Below are 19,996 nucleotides of genomic sequence, written 5' to 3'. Positions count from 1 at the left end.
TGTTACATGCTGAAGTTAGGTGGCTATCAAAAGGTCGAAGTTTGAAACGATTATTAACTTGAAAAGATGAAGTTCTTATATTTCTAACAGAGCAAAATTCTAATTTGGCCGATTATTTTCAAGATAATTTATGGCTTCTCAAGCTATGCTATTTGGCAGATATTTTTGATAAAATCAATGATATGAATTTATCAATGCAGGGAGTCTGCGTTAATATGTTTATGTTAAAAAATAAACTTGAGGCCTTTGTTAAAAAAATTCTTATATGGAAGAACAGAGTGGAAAGTGGATCGCTCGAAATGTTTCCATTTACTGACGAGTATATAATTAGTAACAATATTTCAAAAAAAGATACTCCTATAACAAAAATTATAGTTAATCATTTGAAGGATATGGAAGTTTACATGCATAGGTATTTTCCCAATGATATCGATACACAACAATGGATTTGCAATCCATTTTCAATTGAAATGGAAGAAATTAATTTTTTAAACTTAAAAGCACAAGAAGAATTTGCCGAATTAACAAGTGATACTACCTTGCGACTTAGATTTTCTCAAGTGCCTGTGCATGAATTTTGGATAGAAATCAAATCAGAATATCCCCTACTATCGGAAATGGCAATGAACAAATTACTGCCATTTTGTACAACATATTTATGTGAATCAGCCTTTTCCACATTAACTTACATAAAATCAAAATACCGTTCAACTTTAATAAACGTTGAAAATTTATTACGATCTGCACTAACTCAAATTGAGCCTAGATTTAATTATTTGTGTAAAAATAAACAATCACATCCATCACATTAATATTGTTTGATGTTAATAATATGTTTTTATTAAAAAAATTGTTACAAAAGTTTATTTTTTCTATTGATATATAGATATAGTTTTATGTTTTCTTATAAAAAAATTGTTACAAAAGTTTATTTTTTCTATTGAATAAATATATATATAGTTTTATGTCATTCTATTTATTGTGTTTTATTACGACCGATATCCCGTCAACGTTTCCAATTATATATATGTTAAATGAATGGGTACGTATTCTTTAATCCTTATTTTATTTACATTGTAAAATAGTGCGATATTACATCTACATCTACGGTTAATATATATTTCATTATATGGAGGAGGGGGTCGTTTAAAATTTCCTAAGCTTGAAGGGGGTCGCTATATAAAAAAGTTTAAGAAGCCCTGCTCTATACTGTAAGACGAGTGCTGTACCTTCAACAATGATATAAAAGTCATCTCCAGGCTCACCTTGTCGTACTATTGTCTCACGATCTTCAAATGAAACTGGCTCTAAGGCATCTGCTACTGTTAATCTCTCCCACTTATCTAAACTCTCTGTAAAATAAAATTTACTGTATTACTTTTCAAAAGCATAAACAGACTAGCAGGCTGTCTATCTATTAATATCAAAAAATAAAATTAGACAAATTATCACACTAGTGTGATGCGATGACTTTGGTAAAAAACAAAAAATATAAAAATAAACAAAGATAAAGAGTAAAAAAAACAAACAGTATAAAAATTAAATAAAGAAATTTAAGAAATGTTAGAGTAACCCTTTTTTAAACAATAATATTAAAAAGAGTATAAAATACTGTCATTCTTAACTAATACAGAAATGCATACAACAATTCTTACCAAAATAAGACACAATGTAAACAATTTTCAAAGCAGATCGAAGATAGATAAATTTTCATCAAAATTTAATCTGCAATTTATGTAATTACAAACAGGAAAAATCCAGTAAAAAGTGGAATCAAAAACTATAATTTTAGCCACAACACTAATAGTCGCAATACTGTTTCCAGAAATTTCAAAGTTGAACCATTTTGATACAATGGTTTATACAATTTTGATGAAATTTTTATTTTCTCATTCTTATAAATAATACTAAATAATTTTAAATATCTTTAACAAGTAAAATAAACTTTCATAAATAAAATGAAAAATAATTATTTATTTATACTTAATTCGTTAACAGAATATGTCACGTAAATTTGATTTAAAAAAGTTCAATAATTTATTTTACCTTGCCCCAAGTTTTTTCCACACTGTTTTTATATTTTCTTTCTTTATTTTAAAGAATTCAGGGGCCAAATGTATAACCATTGTTGTGAAACAACCCTGTTACCCTTAAACCAGACTGGTTCCATGGTAGGAAACAGAATATTTTTGACAAACATTCTGGACGTAACTGCAATACTCAGTCCAAACCTTGATAATTTAAATAATCTAAAACATTATTTCTAAATAAATTATTATTAATAGATTTATAATTTTAAATTTGAACATATTTTAGCTTTAATTTGTTTACAGATTTATGTAAAATTTAGATTACTAGTAATTTGGCTACCGTTATTGATATTCTGCAGCTTTATCATATCAATAATACAAACATTAAATCTTATTTATGTAACATTAATTCAATTAATTTCTTAATTCAAGGTTAGCATGTGTCCAGTTCGTTTGCAAATTTGTACTTCATGTAAATGAGTTTATCATTATTTGTATTTTATGAAGTTAGCAAAAAAGAATAAGAAATTGCATTTTTTCTGAGGAAGCATATCTTGAAGGAACCAATGGTATGAGTGTCACAATGAACACAAAAATGTGCTCACTTTAAGGAATAAAAAGGGTATATTGTGTAGCAACTGATCAAGCTACTGTGAAAAACTATGAAATGGTATTTGGCTGGTAGGAAGTGAAATCCCTTTGGAAAAAGTACCTTGGGCTTCATTTACTGTTGATGAATTGAGTATGATACCATAAAATTTTACAACAAAGAAGAGTTAGGTATATCTATTATCTTAATTACCAACTGGAAAAGCACAAAGTGTGCGCTCATTGGCTTTTACAAATCCAGTTCAAACAGGTGGCAATGATTTAATCATACGAATTTATGAATCTTGAAAATGTAATGCAGGTTACTATAAAAAAGCAAAAATATCATCTTTTTCTACACCACATCTTAGAATATTGGATATGTAGATAGCAACTACTAAAATAATGAATTACTACAGACATTGAAATACAAGGTAAACACAAGTAAATAAAATAAAAAGACAGAATTTGTACAAACCGAGTATGGAGACACGAGACAAAAATTCTTCATACATCTTGCGTTTCCGTATTGTTGAGACCATAAGGATACGACGGTAAGAATCTCTATCAATGCCTCACAATTTAACATCTGTTTTTGCACGAACAGTAGCTGCCCTGGGTGTTCCATAAATAAGAGCCAATTCTCCAAAACTTCCACCTTCACCGATTGTTGTAACCGGTCAGAATTCACATAAACCTGTAATAAAATAACCGTAATTCATTTGGGTTTAAACAACTAAGTTTCAATAAAACAAAATACAAGGTTACCATAAAAGAATGGTGCGGTTTCAGTAATTCATAGGAAGATTGTAGGGAAATTTCTAGAACTTATATTGGTATCCCTGAAAGCCTCCAACCCAAAAGTTTGTTTATCAGCAGTTGTAACCACAACGTCAGTTCTTGTATTGTTGCGGTGAGTTTAGTGAGTTACTATGTTCTCGGATAAAGACAAAGCAGAGTGTGTTTTATTTATGGCTGAATTAAAATCCATAATTTTAGTTCAACGTGCATTTCGACGTGAATTCGGAGAGATCCAACACACAAAAATAACATAACACGTTGGTTCAAACGATTCAAAGAAACTGGATCAGTTAAGAAACAGAAATCAACCGGCAGAGCAAGTGTACCAGAAGAAACAGTTGAACTAATTAGACGATCGGCAATTAGAAGTTCTGGGAGGTCCATCCCAGAGCGTCGTTGAATCGTCGAATTAGGTATTCCAAAATCAACAGTTCACAAAGTTTTACATAAAAAACTGAAATTACACATTTATAAAATCCAGATACTGCAGGAATTGAAACCCGATGATGGTGTAAAACATTACAATTTCGCTGTTGAACTGTTGGACAGAATAAGTGAAAACAAATCATTTTTAGATGATATAATTTTTACAGACAAAGGTACATTCCATGTGAATGGATGTGTTAACAGACACAATTCACGAATATGGGGCTCTGAAAACCCACACGCAATTATTGAGAAAAACGCGATTTGCCTAAAGTTAATGTTTGGTGTGGCGTGATGAAAAATCGTGTAACAGGGCGTTTCTTATTTGCTGAAAAAACAATTAATGGAGTTGTGTATCTTGACATGTTAACCAATTATTGCTTTCCTCAGCAACTTCATTTCCAACAAGATGGTGCATCCCCGCACTTCAGTGCATCGGTCACGGACACTTTGAACAAAAAATTTGGAGATCGATGGATAGGCCGGCAAGGACCCATACTTTCGCCTCCAAGGAGTCCAGACCTGACACCTTGCGATTTTTTTCTTGTGGGGGTACATCAAAAGCGTTGTTTATACACAAAAAATTCACGACCTAAACCGCTTAAAAAACAGGATTAATGAAGCAATGACAACCGTTAACGAAGAAATGTTAACTAATGTTTGGAGAGAAGTCGAGTATCGTTTGGACATTTGTCGAGCGACTAAGGGCACACATATTGAAATTTATTAATTATGTAAAAAAATGTTTGAGATGACAAATTTGAAAAATAAAAAACATAAACTGTAAGTAATTCTGTTTTAATTTAAACCGTGTTCAAAACCGAACCATTCTTTTATGATAATTCTGTATAAATAAAATACTAAACAAAGAAAAAGTAGCACATACAAAAAATAATATTATTTTGGCAGCAATTTATGAGGATATCTCATATATAAAAAAACTGAAAAATACTAAAAATACAGGAAAGGGAAATGTTTAGAAGTAAAACAACAAAAAGAAGTTTGCAAAAAGAAGTTTGCAAAAGAAGTTTCGCAAAAGTTTCATAATCAGAACTTCTTAATGCTACATATTAATAACCAGACAATCGTCATTTAAACAACATAAACTTACCTCGACTTCACCCTGATCGATGACATAAAAATTATCTCCTTCATCGCCCTGTTGAATGATAGCTTCCCCTGGAAGAAAATTAACTGGAAACATAGCATCAAATATGTCAGACCTCTCATTTTCATCTAAATGAGAAAATAGTACATTTTTGGCAATCGCTTTTGATAATGCAGCCATGGTTTTGTAGTCTTTTGGAACCACCTAGAATAAATTCAAATTACAAGCAAATTAATATAATTTTATCATTGATAGATAAAAAAATCCCAAAATAGAATTAATGCAATCGACAACTCCAAAAAAAGAATATAGAAGTTACAAAGGGAGTTTAGAAGATTGAAAAAGGTACATTACATTATACTTTTATCTATACACTTTAATTAATGCTACAGACAGCATATCCATCTTGCAGGCAGTAGTACCTAAACATAATACAATAGATACATTACATTTTAAACAGCATTTTAGAAATTTAAATAATAATCTTTAAATCTTTATTATTTTAATAATAAAAGTTTACTGTACTAATCGGCAAGTTAATTAACCATTAAGGTGTTTACAGTTTAATACTTTGAAGATAATTCCTTAGCGGTTCAAGTAATATCAAAATTGATTGATGGTTTTTCATAGCGATTGTAATATTATAGTAATACAATGCATTAGTAATAGATCAACAAACAAACAAACAAACATATGGATTTAATTTTAGAGAAAGTAATTAACTTCTAACCTAATTTTTTCATTAAAATGAAAAAGTTGATGCAAACAGGTGTTTAAATAGCAGCATCATAAAATGTAAGATGACAATATAGAGTAAAAAAATTCCACTGGTGAAAGTAATACTTAAGAAAATTTCTTAGGCCCATGAATTTAAGAAATGATGGGTAGTATTCCTATTTTTATGCATAAATTCACACCGATATTCAAATTTCTAATAATATAGTCTACAAATGAATAGATTGATATAAGGTCTACAAAATGAAAGTCAGTTTATAGTTACAGAAAAGAAAGAGAAGCCAATCTAATTTACAAATAAAATTTTTTTATTGGATATAAAAAAATATGCAATAATAAATATATTTTTCAAATCTGTACATAATTATGCAATATTAAAGAACCCATTAGAAATGAGTAAGAAATGCTCTCCATCAATAAAAACAAAAATTTCCCGAAAATTAACAGGAAAATATTAAAGGAATCTATAGAAAAAGACAGATCACAGCATTCATAAAAATTGATTATGGTCTATGTGAAAACAAACAAAATAACTGACATAATAGTAAAGCAAATACATAAATAAAACAAAATAATTTCTAAGATGTTAATCGATACTATTTGAAAACATTAATTTTTGCTTAGTATTAACTACTTAATTCATGAAAGGGTAATATTGATTTTGTAAATCTGAAACAATCGGTTGAAACATTTTTTGAAAGTTGGTATTTTATTACAAACATTACAACAAGTTCTATTCTGGTGGACTGTTACTTATTTATTCCCTGTCTAGTAAATAGATGCCTACACCAATTACAGCTACCTTACTTGTTTCTTTTTTGATAACAAATGAATTTTGTAGTATTGTTAAAAAAAATTTCAAGACTGATCAGAATTTGAACCCTCAAACCTTCTAGATGAAAAGCAGACGTGCCACACTTTCCTGCACAGATTGGCAAAAAAAAAAATATGGTTCTTTTTTCTGTTTTAATAGAGATGGATTTGTTATATAATAATATTTACACCACCAAAGAAAGTTCATAAAACGTTACCTATTTGTCTCAAGTATTGACTGTTAATAGGCTGCAGAGAGGTTAATTTTTTTAGAAAGTTATCGCTTTCAAGACCTCTAATAATATAATAATACAAGACCTCTAATAATCAGACCTCAATAATAATAATACAAGACCTCTAATTTCTTTTTACTCGCTACTTTTTCTCGCCTAAGTTTATCGCCATATGAAATCGAAGTCGAGTGCAATTTACGTGTAACTTTGGTTCTAAACTGAATTCTCAAAGCGTAAACATTTCCTGGCACCGTCTTCATTAAAAATTGTAACCGCTAGGGTATTTAATACAACTAAAGTTTATCTATGATAACAGTGACAACATATTATTGAACGATTCGTTACGATTCTGTGTTTCACCTGTGAAACACTGTGAAACACTTTCTATAAGTTGCATACTACAAAGTTCTCGAAATAAAGACTTTATGAAAACCATAATTTCAGCAGGTAAGTAAAAATCAGTGTTGTTGTTTGATATGGATTTTACATTCTTGCACGGTGATGTTTGTGAATTTCAAGAAATCAGAAAGAGTGGAAAATTAATAAGATATTTCTACTCGACAGATTTTTATAAATGAATCATCATTTTAAAGGGTTTAAAATAATAAATAGTAACTATTTTTACACCGTTCCCTTATAATAGTTATAGCTAATTCTTTACTTTTGTATACCTTCTTAACATAGCTGGTGGCATCCTCCTCCGTGACAGGTTCAGCTGAGATGCCACCTCGCCGCTGAGCTGGTCTTTGGGCCTGAGACGGTAGGGGAGAAAGATCTTCTGTATCTTCAGCAGATTGAGCTTGTTGTTTTGCATCATGCGCTTGCTCCTAGAAAAAAATTAAAATATAAATTATACCTGTGAAACATAAATTCAAAATTAAAGAAACAATCGTGTCTTCATAAATTATCGGTTAAATTTATTTCAAATCCAGTAATTATTAAAATAATTAACTTATTTTCTGCAATAAATTCAAACAGCTTCTCAGACGTTCACAGAATGATACTTCATGCGTGTCATTAAGTAAGAATTATGTAACATACAAGTAAGATTACAACGCAAAATGTTCTATCAATTTATCTTAGCAGATAGATCTAACCAAATCTTCAGTAAATAGAATGAATCGCTACAACCTGGAACAAGCGTTTGCAAATACTAGTATTTCAATGATGAAAATGAAACGTAAAATGTAATGGTGAAAATAGTATGAAAAGATACGTGAATAAACGGCAGACCTTTGCTAGAAATCGAACCTGAGATCATACGATCTAGAAACCAGGAAGTCATATTACATGAAGAGATGGAAAAATGAGTAAATTAGAAAATGTTAAAGTAAATACAAACACTCTAATAAAGATATAGTTAATACAGTTGGACATTTATTTAGTTTATAAAATTTTGCAAGATCAAAGTGATATGCTTAAAAAAAAAACACGCACTGAATAAAATAATGCGTTTTACTTTCAATAAAATATCAAAAATAAAGTTTACTTACAATGATCATTAGTCACCGATAGTTCATTTCGTATAATTTTATAAATATACAAATATAAAAAACAAAGTTTTAATCGAGAAGCGCTTTCAAAACACAGAGCCTAGCGATTACTATAATACCCATTTAATGTAAATACATTTAGATTATAAAATAATTTTAAAAATAAAAACCGATATCAAAAAATAATAGTATTAAAAAGTTACAAATAATATTTTTATTTATTAATTAAATCGTAGATGCTACGATTTGCTGATGATATAGTAATTCTAGCCGAGAGTAAAATGGATTTAGAAGAAAAAATGAACGGCATAGATGAAGTCTTACGCAAGAACTATCGCATGAAAATAAACAAGAACAAATCAAAAGTAATGAAATGTAGTAGAAATAACAAAGATGGACCACTGAATGTGAAAATAGGAGGAGAAAAGATTATGGAGGTAGAAGAATTTTGTTATTTGGGAGGTAGAATTACTAAAGATGGACGAAGCAGGAGCGATATAAAATGCCGCATAGCAGAAGCTAAACGAGCCTTCAGTAAGAAATATAATTTGTTTACATCAAAAATTAATTTAAATGTCAAGAAAAGATTTTTGAAAGTATATGTTTGGAGCGTCGCTTTATATGGAAGTGAAACTTTGACGATCGGATTATCTGAGAAGAAAAGATTAGAAGCTTCTGAAATGCGGTGCTATAGGAGAATGTTAAAAATCAGACGGGTGGATAAAGTGACAAATGAAGAGGTATTCCGGCAAATAGATGAAGAAAGAAGCATTTGGAAAAATATAGTTAAAAGAAGAGACAGACTTATTATAGGCCACATACTAAGGCATCCTGGAATAGTCGCTTTAATATTGGAAGGAAAAAATTGTGTAGGCAGACCACGTTCGGAATATGTAAAACAAATTGTTAGGGATGTAGGATGTAGAGGGTATACTGAAATGATACGAATAGCACTAGATAGGGAATCTTGGAGAGCTGCATCAAACCAGTCAAATGACTGAAGACAAAAAAAAAAGTAGAAGTATTTACAACAAATAGCTATTTTTGAAGTCGGTGCCAGCCAACATAAATTTACGTAAAATTAGTAGTACCTCAACCGATCGCTAGGCGACTAAACGGGATTCTCACAAGTAAAATGAGATCTCAAGAGCGTCTCATCATCATAACTCATCTTGAGTTCGCTAGGGCATATGTACTTGATGATAATATATGTACCTAAGCATTCATAAAGTATTCTTATATCATATTTTTTTACGTTGCATTTTATTGTTATATTATATTTTTGTAGACCTCATTTTATTGTACTAAAACGTCTATTGCCGATTTTGCATTGTTTGAAGTAGGGTTTGCATTATACGGGTGTTCCGGGACGCATTAACCAAACTTCAGGAACTGATTCTGGACACCAAAATGAGCAAAAAAGTTCATATCGAGACATAAGTCCTATTTTGCTTTGTTTTTATTCGGAAGACCATTTTGTGATTTTCAACAAAAAAAAAATTATTTTTCAGGATCGGGTAAACAACCTACTTTAATTAAGTTTGACAAATCTACGACTACTGTCATATTATACAAAAAAAAAAGAATTTTGAAAACGTCACCTTCAAAAATTTCAAATTTTTTTAATCTTCATTATCTTTGTAATTATTTATTCGATTAAATTTTTATTTTTACAAAATTTATTAAGCGTTTTATTTTGAACAAAATGACACTTCATTTGTAAAAATCCATCGACAAACAATCGAGTTATTGCAGACAATTAACCCGGCAGTACGCTTGCGCACCGTTATGCAAGCTGATAATTTTCCTCCACTAAATATAATAAAAATTACTAAAAATAAATAATAATAGTAGATTAATAATAATAAATATAAGATGGTCGCCATTTTAAAATGTTTGAAAGTGATATTTACTACACAAACACGTTTGTCAAACGAAATGCAAGAGCAACTTTCTCACCGCTTCGGTTTGATATACGAGGAAGAATATTTACCGGAAGCTGTACCCATAAAATTTATCGACGAGACTATCGGTCCTAAAATGAAAGATGTTGACGGTTGCGTAGCCATTTCACCAGATCGTTCAACATTTCAGGCGACAATGGGGTACGGAGATGTCGAGCGCAGAATGCTAACTCTAATATTAAGCCGGGCAGTAACCGTTCACAAACCGCAAGGTACAACTCATGACAGGGCAGTGATAGACCTCGTAAGAAAAATTCTGCCAAGGAGCAGATTTATCATTCTTAGTAGAGTTATAACTTTAGAGAGCATCGCCTTGTCTGATTTAAACCCGTATAAATTCTTAAATACATCGCTTGATGAGAAAGCTCCGACAGAAATGATGAGGTTGCTCGATCTCTTCTATTTATAGGTTTCATTTTAACGAGTAGACATTTGGACAAGGTTTGCGAGTATACGGTTAAAAAAAAGTGTTTTTATTCCAAACAAAGGAATTTTTTTTGCAAAATTAGAATTTATTATCGCATAATATAAATATTTATATTATAATTTTGCGATTAGGGGTAATACACTTTTTCACCGTTTTATATAAATATTAAATGTTGGTTTAATATTTATCTAGAGTTTAGAGGAAAGGAGTCAAGAAAAAAAGGAATGGTTGTTTAAGGAAGAAAGATAGAGAATGAAACGCCAAAAATTGCGATAGCTTCAAAAAGTTACTGGTTTTCACGATCGCAATACTTTTCTTCGATTATTAAGTAATTTACAAAAAAATCTTTCAACACAGATAGATAATTTTTTTATTAGAGAATACTTACTAGTCGATATACATTACGAAGAATAAAATGACGACCGATACTCGTTAATCGTCAATAAAATGTATTATAAATAAATCATGACACTCAAATTAGTACCGTAATCAACATAATAGTTATGTAAATTGTAGAGACGGATGGTGTATCGGTGTAAAATAATGCAACAGTAAAGATAACATAAACGTTAAAAATTAAATAGACAAAAGAAAGAGATAAATATACGCAGCATAAAGAGGAGATGCAAAGTGAATAGATATTATTACTATAATAGAATGCGATACAGAAAAAGGAAAAAAGCAAATAAAAGAGTGAAAAATTAGCATGAAATTATACTCGGTAAATTAATTTAAGTAGATACAATATTCTATCGCTAATTTGTTCTCGTACAGTATAACATGAAATCAAAACTAGTAAGACCGTATGTAACCGATGTACTGTACGCTACAATCCATAATGTTCCAGTCATATAACGGAAACGACTTAAATTAACCGCGTTTACAACTACACCGCTTCGTCATATACCATAAAATGTTAATAAAAATTTAATTAAAATAAAGCGATATTATCAAAACTAATTCATCGTCGATTAATAAACAAAACAAAATTTAACGTAAAAAAGATTTCATAAATATTAGTTTAAATAGAATTAAAACTACAAAAGCTCAATAAAAAGTAAAAACTAAGTTTCTTTCTCTCTTTAAACAAAGAATGAAAATTTTTCACTCAAACAGAAAATAAATAAACTGTACAAACGGCTACCAAACGTTACGAACGTGTCTAATCAGAATAACCCATTATTAAGTGTTTGACACTTAAACACCAATATATAATACGAAAGGTAAAGTCGATAGATGGGTGGAATATATTGTAAAGTTATACGGAGGAAATGAATTAGAAACTAGTGTTATAAAGGAAGAAGAGGAAGTTGAGGAGGATGAAATGGGAGAAACAATATTGAGATCTGAATTCAAGAGAGCATTAAAAGATTTAAATGGCAGAAAGGCTCCTGGAATAGACGGAATACCTGTAGAATTACTGCGCAGTGCAGGTGAGGAAGCGATTGATAGATTATACAAACTTGTGTGTAATATTTATGAAAAATGGGAAGTTCCGTCAAATTTAAAAAAAGTGTTATAGTAATGATACCAAAGAAACATGGGACAGATAAATGTGAAGAATACAGAACAATTAGTTTAACTAGTCGTGCATCAAAAATCTTAACTAGAATTCTATAAAGAAGAATTGAGAGAAGAGTGGAGGAAGTGTTAGAAGAAGACCGATTTGGTTTCAGGAAAATTATAGGGACAAGGGAAGCAATTTTAGGCCTCAGATTAATAGTAGAAGGAAGATTAAAGAAAAATAAATCAATATACTTGGCGTTTATAAACCTAGAAAAGGCATTCGATAACGTAGACTGGAATAAAATGTTCAGCATTTAAAAAAAATTAGGGTTCAAATACAGAGATAGAAGAACAATTGCTTATATGTACAGGAACCAAACAGCAAAAGTAATAATTGAAGAACATAAGAAAGAAGCCGTAATAAGAAAGGGAGTCCGACAAGGATGTTCCCTATCCCCGTTACTTTTTAATCTTTACATGGAACTAGCAGTTAATGATGTTAAAGAACAATTTAGATTCGGAGTAACAGTACAAGGTGAAAAGATAAAGATGCTACGATTTGCTGATGATATAGAAATTCTAGCCGAGAGTAAAAAGGATTTAGAAGAAACAATGAACGGCATAGATGAAGTCCTACGCAAGAACTATCGCATGAAAATAAACAAGAACAAAACAAAAGTAATGAAATGTAGTAGAAATAACAAAGATGGACCACTGAATGTGAAAATAGGAGGAGAAAAGATTATGGAGGTAGAAGAATTTTGTTATTTGGGAAGTAGAATTACTAAAGATGGACGAAGCAGGAGCGATATAAAATGCCGAATAGCACAAGCGAAACGAGCCTTCAGTAAGAAATATAATTTGTTTACATCAAAAATTAATTTAAATGTCAAGAAAAGATTTTTGAAAGTGTATGTTTGGAGTGTCGCTTTATATGGAAGTGAAACTTGGACGATCGGAGTATCTGAGAAGAAAAGATTAGAAGCTTTTGAAATGCGGTGCTATAGGAGAATGTTAAAAATCAGATGGGTGGATAAAGTGACAAATGAAGAGGTATTGCGGCAAATAGATGAAGAAAGTAGCATTTGGAAAAATATAGTTAAAAGAAGAGACAGACTTATAGGCCACATACTAAGGCATCCTGGAATAGTCGCTTTAATATTGGAAGGACAGGTAGAAGGAAAAAATTGTGTAGGCAGGCCACGTTCGGAATATGTAAAATATATTGTTAGGGATGTAGGATGTAGGGGGTATACCGAAATGAAATGACTAGCACTAGATAGGGAATCTTGGGGAGCTGCATCAAACCTGTCAAATGACTGAAGACAAAAAAAAGAAGAAAAAAAGTGTTTGAAGGTTTTTCGCTCAGAATTCTTTCGGACAAAACCGATTGACGTGAAATTTGGACAGTAATTATAGAAAATCTCAACGAACAAAAATTGCATAGTGCCGATGTGTGCTTTTACCCTGGGGGTGGATGCCACCTCTTCTCGAGGGTGGAAATTATTACGTTCAAAATAACCACAGAAATCGATGGAGAAATAAATTCTAAAAAAAATGTTTTGTAAAGTCAATACTTTTTTACTTATTCGTGATTGAAAATCTTATTTTTCATCCATCCGTTGAACGATTTTTTACGAATAACTCAAAAACCGTACTTTATATCGAAAAAATTAATATTAGCAAAAACGAAGCTGATAAAATAACGAAGAGATTATTATTTTTTTTTTTATTTCTGTGGATACCATACGAACCGAGTTATGCCCCGTTGAAGGTAACTTTTTTTTCACCGAAAACTGAAGTCGAACCTTTCAACGTTAAATAACGGAAAAACGGAAAATTTTTAGAGGAAACGTATAGAATATCTTTAAAATACTTGAAAGACCTTTAAAATTAGCTTTGGTAAAAGTCATTAGCATAAAACTAACGGAGTTACGATGAAAATAAAATGGTTTCTCGCTTTTTCGGAGAACAAAATCAGTAATGAAACAAAAAACTTTTCCGAAAGAATTGGAATTGAACGTAATCTTATTACAATTTACTTTATTTATGTATTAACAATATGTTCTAGAAGTTTGAACGGTTTGGAACGCCTAGATTTGAAAAAAAGTCGATTCAAATTTGAAAAATACTTTGAAATTTCTTAAAAAAGTTTCTTTTTTTCACAATAATTCAAAAACTGAAGAAAATACGTAAAAAATGTTAGAGTACAAAGATTTAGTTTTTCGTTTTACTGAAAATTTAGTTTTTTTTTATTATTTCCGCAGAATAAAAATCGATTGAAATATCACCGTCAGAAATTTGCATTTGCATTTAAGTGCGAGGACCACCTTCCCCGAGCCCTTTAAACTCAAAAATTTCAAAAACAAAGATCTCAATGAATCTGAACTTTACATGCCTTGTAGCCCTTGAAATTCCCTGCAAAGTGGTGGTTTTGAATGAATTGGAAAAGCAAGGCCGGGAAGCCGGTTTAATAATTAATGAAAATAAGGCTACTCTTCTAACAAATGGAGGTAGGAAAGAATTACGACCGCTAGAAAAGAAACTACATCGGTCAAATGAAACGATCTACTCAGGGCAGCCGATGAGATTTGAGGACACAACATGAAAGGAGACTCACAAAAGGATACGAGCTACTTGGAGAAAATAACGGGCCCTTTAATTCATTAAAAACAAAAAAACCGGCTAAAAAATGTACAGAAAGGTAACTTATTAGATCGTCGTGTGACACATCTTGTCTCGCCTCCGGTTCACAACTTGGACTTCGCCGAAGAAATTCATTCAAATTATGACGACTGGTGAAGATAAGCACAGTCGATATGAAAAGGAAAGACAGAATAAATTGTGAAAAGATAAGGCGACACACTAGAGCGCAGATGTGGTTAAAGTAATTAAGAAATTAAAGGGAAAATGACCTGACCGTCTGACAAAATCGGAAGATAGGAGGTGGACAAAAGTTACGTTTTGGAAACCTTTCTATGGGAAAAGGAAATAGAAGAAACGTTGGAAGAATGATTTAAATAGGGCTGCAGAAATAAATCGGTGTAGATCGGCTTTTGAAAGAGAATACAATTTATACGGACGGCTCTAGAAACGTTCTGTTGGTTGTGGCTTTTTTGTTAGCAACAGAACATATACGATTGGCCTTCTCAACATCACCGGTATTTTCGTTGCTGAACTGTATGCCATCAAGAAGGTCTTACATATAATTAGCCCAAAATATCGACATCATGAACTACTCTCTTCAGAAAACAGACAAGATCGTTAGAAGACACGCACCTGGTAAAAGGACGCTGAAGACAAATCCGATTTTCCGTACTGTCTGCGCGCTCATCGCCTGAAATTCCTATATGGCTGGGGATCCAGCGGAACCTCACTGTCGTATAACGGTTAGTCATTTGTGAAATGACACACTGAATCTCACAAACAAACAACGTGTCTAGAGTACACGTCATTAATCGCCTGTAAGTACTCGTGAAATCTGAGCAAACAAGAAAAAGTCAATATTTTGATATTTTTATACGTAAGGCTTTCTTGATGGCATACAGTTCAGCAACGAAAATACTAGTGATTTTCGGAAGGCCAGATATATCTGTTACCAAAAACAATGCTGCAACGAACAGAATTAACGTTTCTAGAGATGTCCGAATAAACTGTAACATCGGGTTTCAAGCTACTTACAATATTGTAAAATTCGTTCTTTCAAGAGAACCGGATTTGCGGCAAGACGGATGAACGAATGAAGAACTGCATCGAGCATCTTTAGTGCTGTGGCCCGCGCCGACGAATAAGCTGTGCAGCCGTAGTACAAGCGGGAACGAACCAGAGCTCGGCAGAAACGCAACAAGCAAACACGATCGGCTCCCCGACTGTTATTAGAACTCTCAGCATGTCTAACATTTTTAGACATTTTATCTACAGCTGCTTCAAATGTGTTACCCATATTAGTCGTTGGTCAAACGACATACCTAGAAAGCTAACCTTGACCGGCTGGTGTTCATTACCGTTACTGTAAAATGACATCGGCGAAATATATTTAGAAAATACCATCTGCACCGCATTGTAATAAAAAAAAAATTAAATTTGACCGACCTCTGTCTGTAAGAAAAATGAATTAAAAATTTTTCCAGCACATAATAGCAAGTCACTCGCAGGAATAAATGATAGATTTTTATATAATTCTTTTAATAATTTATTTTGTTTAACTAAATTAAAACTTCACGAAAGACAATTATTTTTATCTTTGAAACCATTATCTTTTAAACAAAAATTGCAGTCAGGGATTATCGGTTTAGAAAATATTTATCGCAAAAATTAAACCCAAAATTCAACAATTTTATCGTTCGTAACTGAAGATGTTCAAGAAACTTTTTTGTACTAGTGAGTACGGCTTATATCATGCTATTATAAATTTGGAAGTACAAAACTCTCCATCTCACCTCACTTCCGTTCCCTTCGACACCTCCCTCTCACTTTTTCAAATGACCCTCCTTCTTACACGTTATTATCGCTAGAAGGTAGAAGTCACGCATACGTAAATTTTATTTCACTCTACATGTCAGTTGGCAACACTGTACTCAATGTTAGCAGCTTGTAACAGTTGATATGTCCTTCTTTAGGCACTACTGTTATGCCGGTATAAATTCTTCTCTACCGTGTTAACTATATCGTCTTCCAAGAACAAAGTGTGTTTATAATTGAGACTTACTGCGAGTATAAATCTTACAAAAGAGTGAAAGACGAATTTCGGATAAAATTTCCCAATTCTTCACTTTCTATTAAGTCGACAATATCGCATATAGCCGATAAATTTCGTGATACCGGGAGTGTACATGAACGGAAAAGCCCAGGTCGACCGTCGCTGCTAACAGTAGAAGTTCTGGAGGATGTCAAAGAACATTTGATTTGCTCGCCCAGAAAATCGCTCGAAAAGTTATCTTTACAGGCCAGACTTTCACTATATACAGCTTTTCACGGTTACTACAAAATTACAATCGCACGCCTATCGCATCGGTGGCGTTCAAAAACTGAAAGAATTAGACCGCGGAAAACGTTTACAGTATCGTCATCGATTTTGTTCTCTTGTTGATGACAACGGTATTGAAATTTTGGATCGTGTTTATTTCAGCGACGAGGCACGATTTCACTCCGTGCCTCCGCTGCCTCCGTCCTCGATTTTGGATCGGTTTTTGGCTGTTAATGTAGCCGGCTACATTAACAGCCAAAAATTCCGAATATGGAGCGCTGAAAATCATCACGCGTTTCACGAACGACCATTACACGCACGTAAAATTGGTTTTGGTGTGCGATCTCGCGGGGTCGTGTAATAGGGCCTTTATTTTTTGACAAATCTGTAGACGGTGTGGTTTATCGCAGCTTAATCGAACAGTTTATTGCCACGTTAGATTTATACGAACGAGAATGCCGGTTACAGCAGGATGACGCAACGCGTCATACCGCTAATGAAACGTTGTATTTGTTACGGGAATTTTCGGCCATCGTTTGATATCAAAAGGGGTGTGGCCTCCAAGATTTTCAGATCTTACACCACCAGATTTTCCTTCGGGGGTATTTAAAAAGTTTAGTTTTTAAAAACAATCCTCTTACACCTGACGCGGCTGCAAATGTTATGAAACGTGTACGAACCTGCATCAGGATCACAGGAAATCATTTTCAACATCTATCGTATAGTTAAAGTTAATTTGAACAAATAAGTACAACAAGAACAAATAAGTATTTTATCGTCAATATTTTTGTACTAAATTCACGTCGTCAAACAAAGGGGTCACATCCTTTTTGAAATACTCGTTATTTTAAGTTATCAACAGTATTCGTTGTTTTAAGACAGATAAATATGAAAAACTGTAAATTTCTTCCGATAATACACGAGATACGAAGAACCTTTCTATACAAAATCATAGACTTCAGCTCTTTGAGAAGAAACCGAAGGTTAATTTAATTCTCGATAAATTCTGCATACATTTAATTTATACTTCTAAAACATTTAAAATCGATTCGTACACAAATCCTGCTGAAAAAGAAAAGAACATTTTATAGTTTTAGTGGAATTTTTAAAGACCACCACGTAGATCGAGTTCGCAAGTATATTTAAAATTTATTTTACGAATCGTTGTACTTTTTTTATAGATTCACGACTAAATGATTATTTAGGTATCGTTAAATACTGTAGGTTACCTTTTTTGTAAGAAAAAAGCTAATTTTTCGCTCGTAATCTGCGCGTGATTAAAAGAACGAATAAATAATTACTAATCAGAAGACCAAGCAGCCAAATTAATTTCGTCGCATCAGTATAAACCGATAAAAGCTAGAAAGAACCCGGATCATCATCAGATGCTGTAACGCAACCCGACCACCGTATCTCGGTCTAAGTACCGAAATGTAAACTAGAATTAAGACTTTATATCACGTTGACAATTACAAACCGAAATCAGGATGAAACAACCGGTCCGAGTGTGTCGGCCTGCATCTGATGAATTATAGCGAATGCAAATTATTTCGTTCGGTCTAGGACACAAAATAGTAATCGATTTTATTACGTAATAATAATAGAAATTATAAAGAAAGATAAACGGTTGAAATCACATAATACGCAAATCAGTAACGCTAAATCGATAGGCCTATCTAATAGAAATAAAAAATTAACAAATACGGTCGATATCTACAAAAAAAAATTACTTCAAATATTACGTCGCTACCGTGCATACAAACAAACGTCAGCTTAACAGACGTACAAAAACCGGTTTTCAAATCTACCGTTCACAAGTACGTGAATGTACACTTACACACTGTTGTTGCTATCGCTTACAACCGTACTAAATTATAATAATTATTTAAGGGCAAACTAGAAACTGTCACTCGACTACCATTAAATAAAATACACTAGCATAATATATTACGATCTGCTTGATGTTAACTTCGATCAATAACTTCAACGACATAAGAAAATAAATAACTCACATTTATTTAAAATACACGCTAAAAGATGTAATATACTTATGAACATTCAAATACAAACTGCTAATGTTTACTATGTCTGTACAACCTCGTATAATTAAACAATAAATAACCATACATATATATATACTTTGAAAATAAATTAAAAGTACAGCTACATTCTTTTGCTAGTTTGTCAGAAAAGGAATTGGCATATGTTACTGAATAACAAAAAGGTAATAAGATTTATAAATTATAAGGGTTTTACGCTAAATCTTATATTTTTACATAAATTTATTAATTCCCCAAAAGTTACTATTAAATATCTGTAAACCCTGATCGCACAGATCACAAAACAGCTATCACGACGGCTGACTGACGATATCAATCGTGCACCAAATCAACCGATTAAGAGATATTACATAAATACATAATAATCTATATATTTAATAACAGGTCTATCAAAAACACCGTTTACATTTATTAAAAGAAAATAAAATTAAATTCGATCAAGCATTTTAGCGATTAGCATTTTTAATAAGCGATATCGCCTGTTAAAAAAAAGAGTCTGTAAATGGACAGGATACAGTGTACTAGAAGGAATTTAATTTGCTTAATGAACTTTCATGTAATAATTTAACTGTTTTTTTTTTCTAATGAAAAGATTTTTTTTAACGATAAATAAAAAACCCTTTACTAAAAAAAAAAATTGAAAAGTATACAACTTTACTGATTATTTAAAAATAAAAGTCAATTTAACAGATATAGAGTAATCAGAAAAGAAAAAAGGATAAAAACTAGATGTCTACGTTACACAAGGTGATGATGAAGATGATGTAAAATTTGCGAATAACGAGTAAAAATTGAGAAAAAAATTAATGATGAAAACATACAAGGGATAACAAACGATCATTCTTT

The 19,996-nt window shown here is 31.8% G+C and overlaps 1 protein-coding gene across 1 annotated transcript in view; it reads right to left on the bottom strand.

Moving 5' to 3' along the window:
- Positions 1-1,211: 1,211 nt before the first annotated feature.
- Positions 1,212-19,996, bottom strand: part of LOC142330207 (cAMP-dependent protein kinase type I regulatory subunit-like) — a 144,029-nt gene continuing 125,244 nt past the window's right edge. Inside the window, exons 4-7 of the mRNA XM_075375337.1 lie at positions 7,406-7,561; positions 4,957-5,157; positions 3,097-3,315; positions 1,212-1,352 (exon numbers count right to left, since the gene is read on the bottom strand). Coding sequence (XP_075231452.1) covers positions 1,344-1,352; positions 3,097-3,315; positions 4,957-5,157; positions 7,406-7,561 — 585 coding nt within the window. The 3' untranslated portion in view covers positions 1,212-1,343. The remainder of the gene's footprint in view (positions 1,353-3,096; positions 3,316-4,956; positions 5,158-7,405; positions 7,562-19,996) is intronic.

Source organism: Lycorma delicatula, chromosome 9, assembly GCF_047948215.1.
Source record: "Lycorma delicatula isolate Av1 chromosome 9, ASM4794821v1, whole genome shotgun sequence".
Lineage (NCBI taxonomy): Eukaryota > Metazoa > Arthropoda > Insecta > Hemiptera > Fulgoridae > Lycorma > Lycorma delicatula.
This window is presented reverse-complemented; position numbering and strand designations above follow the sequence as displayed.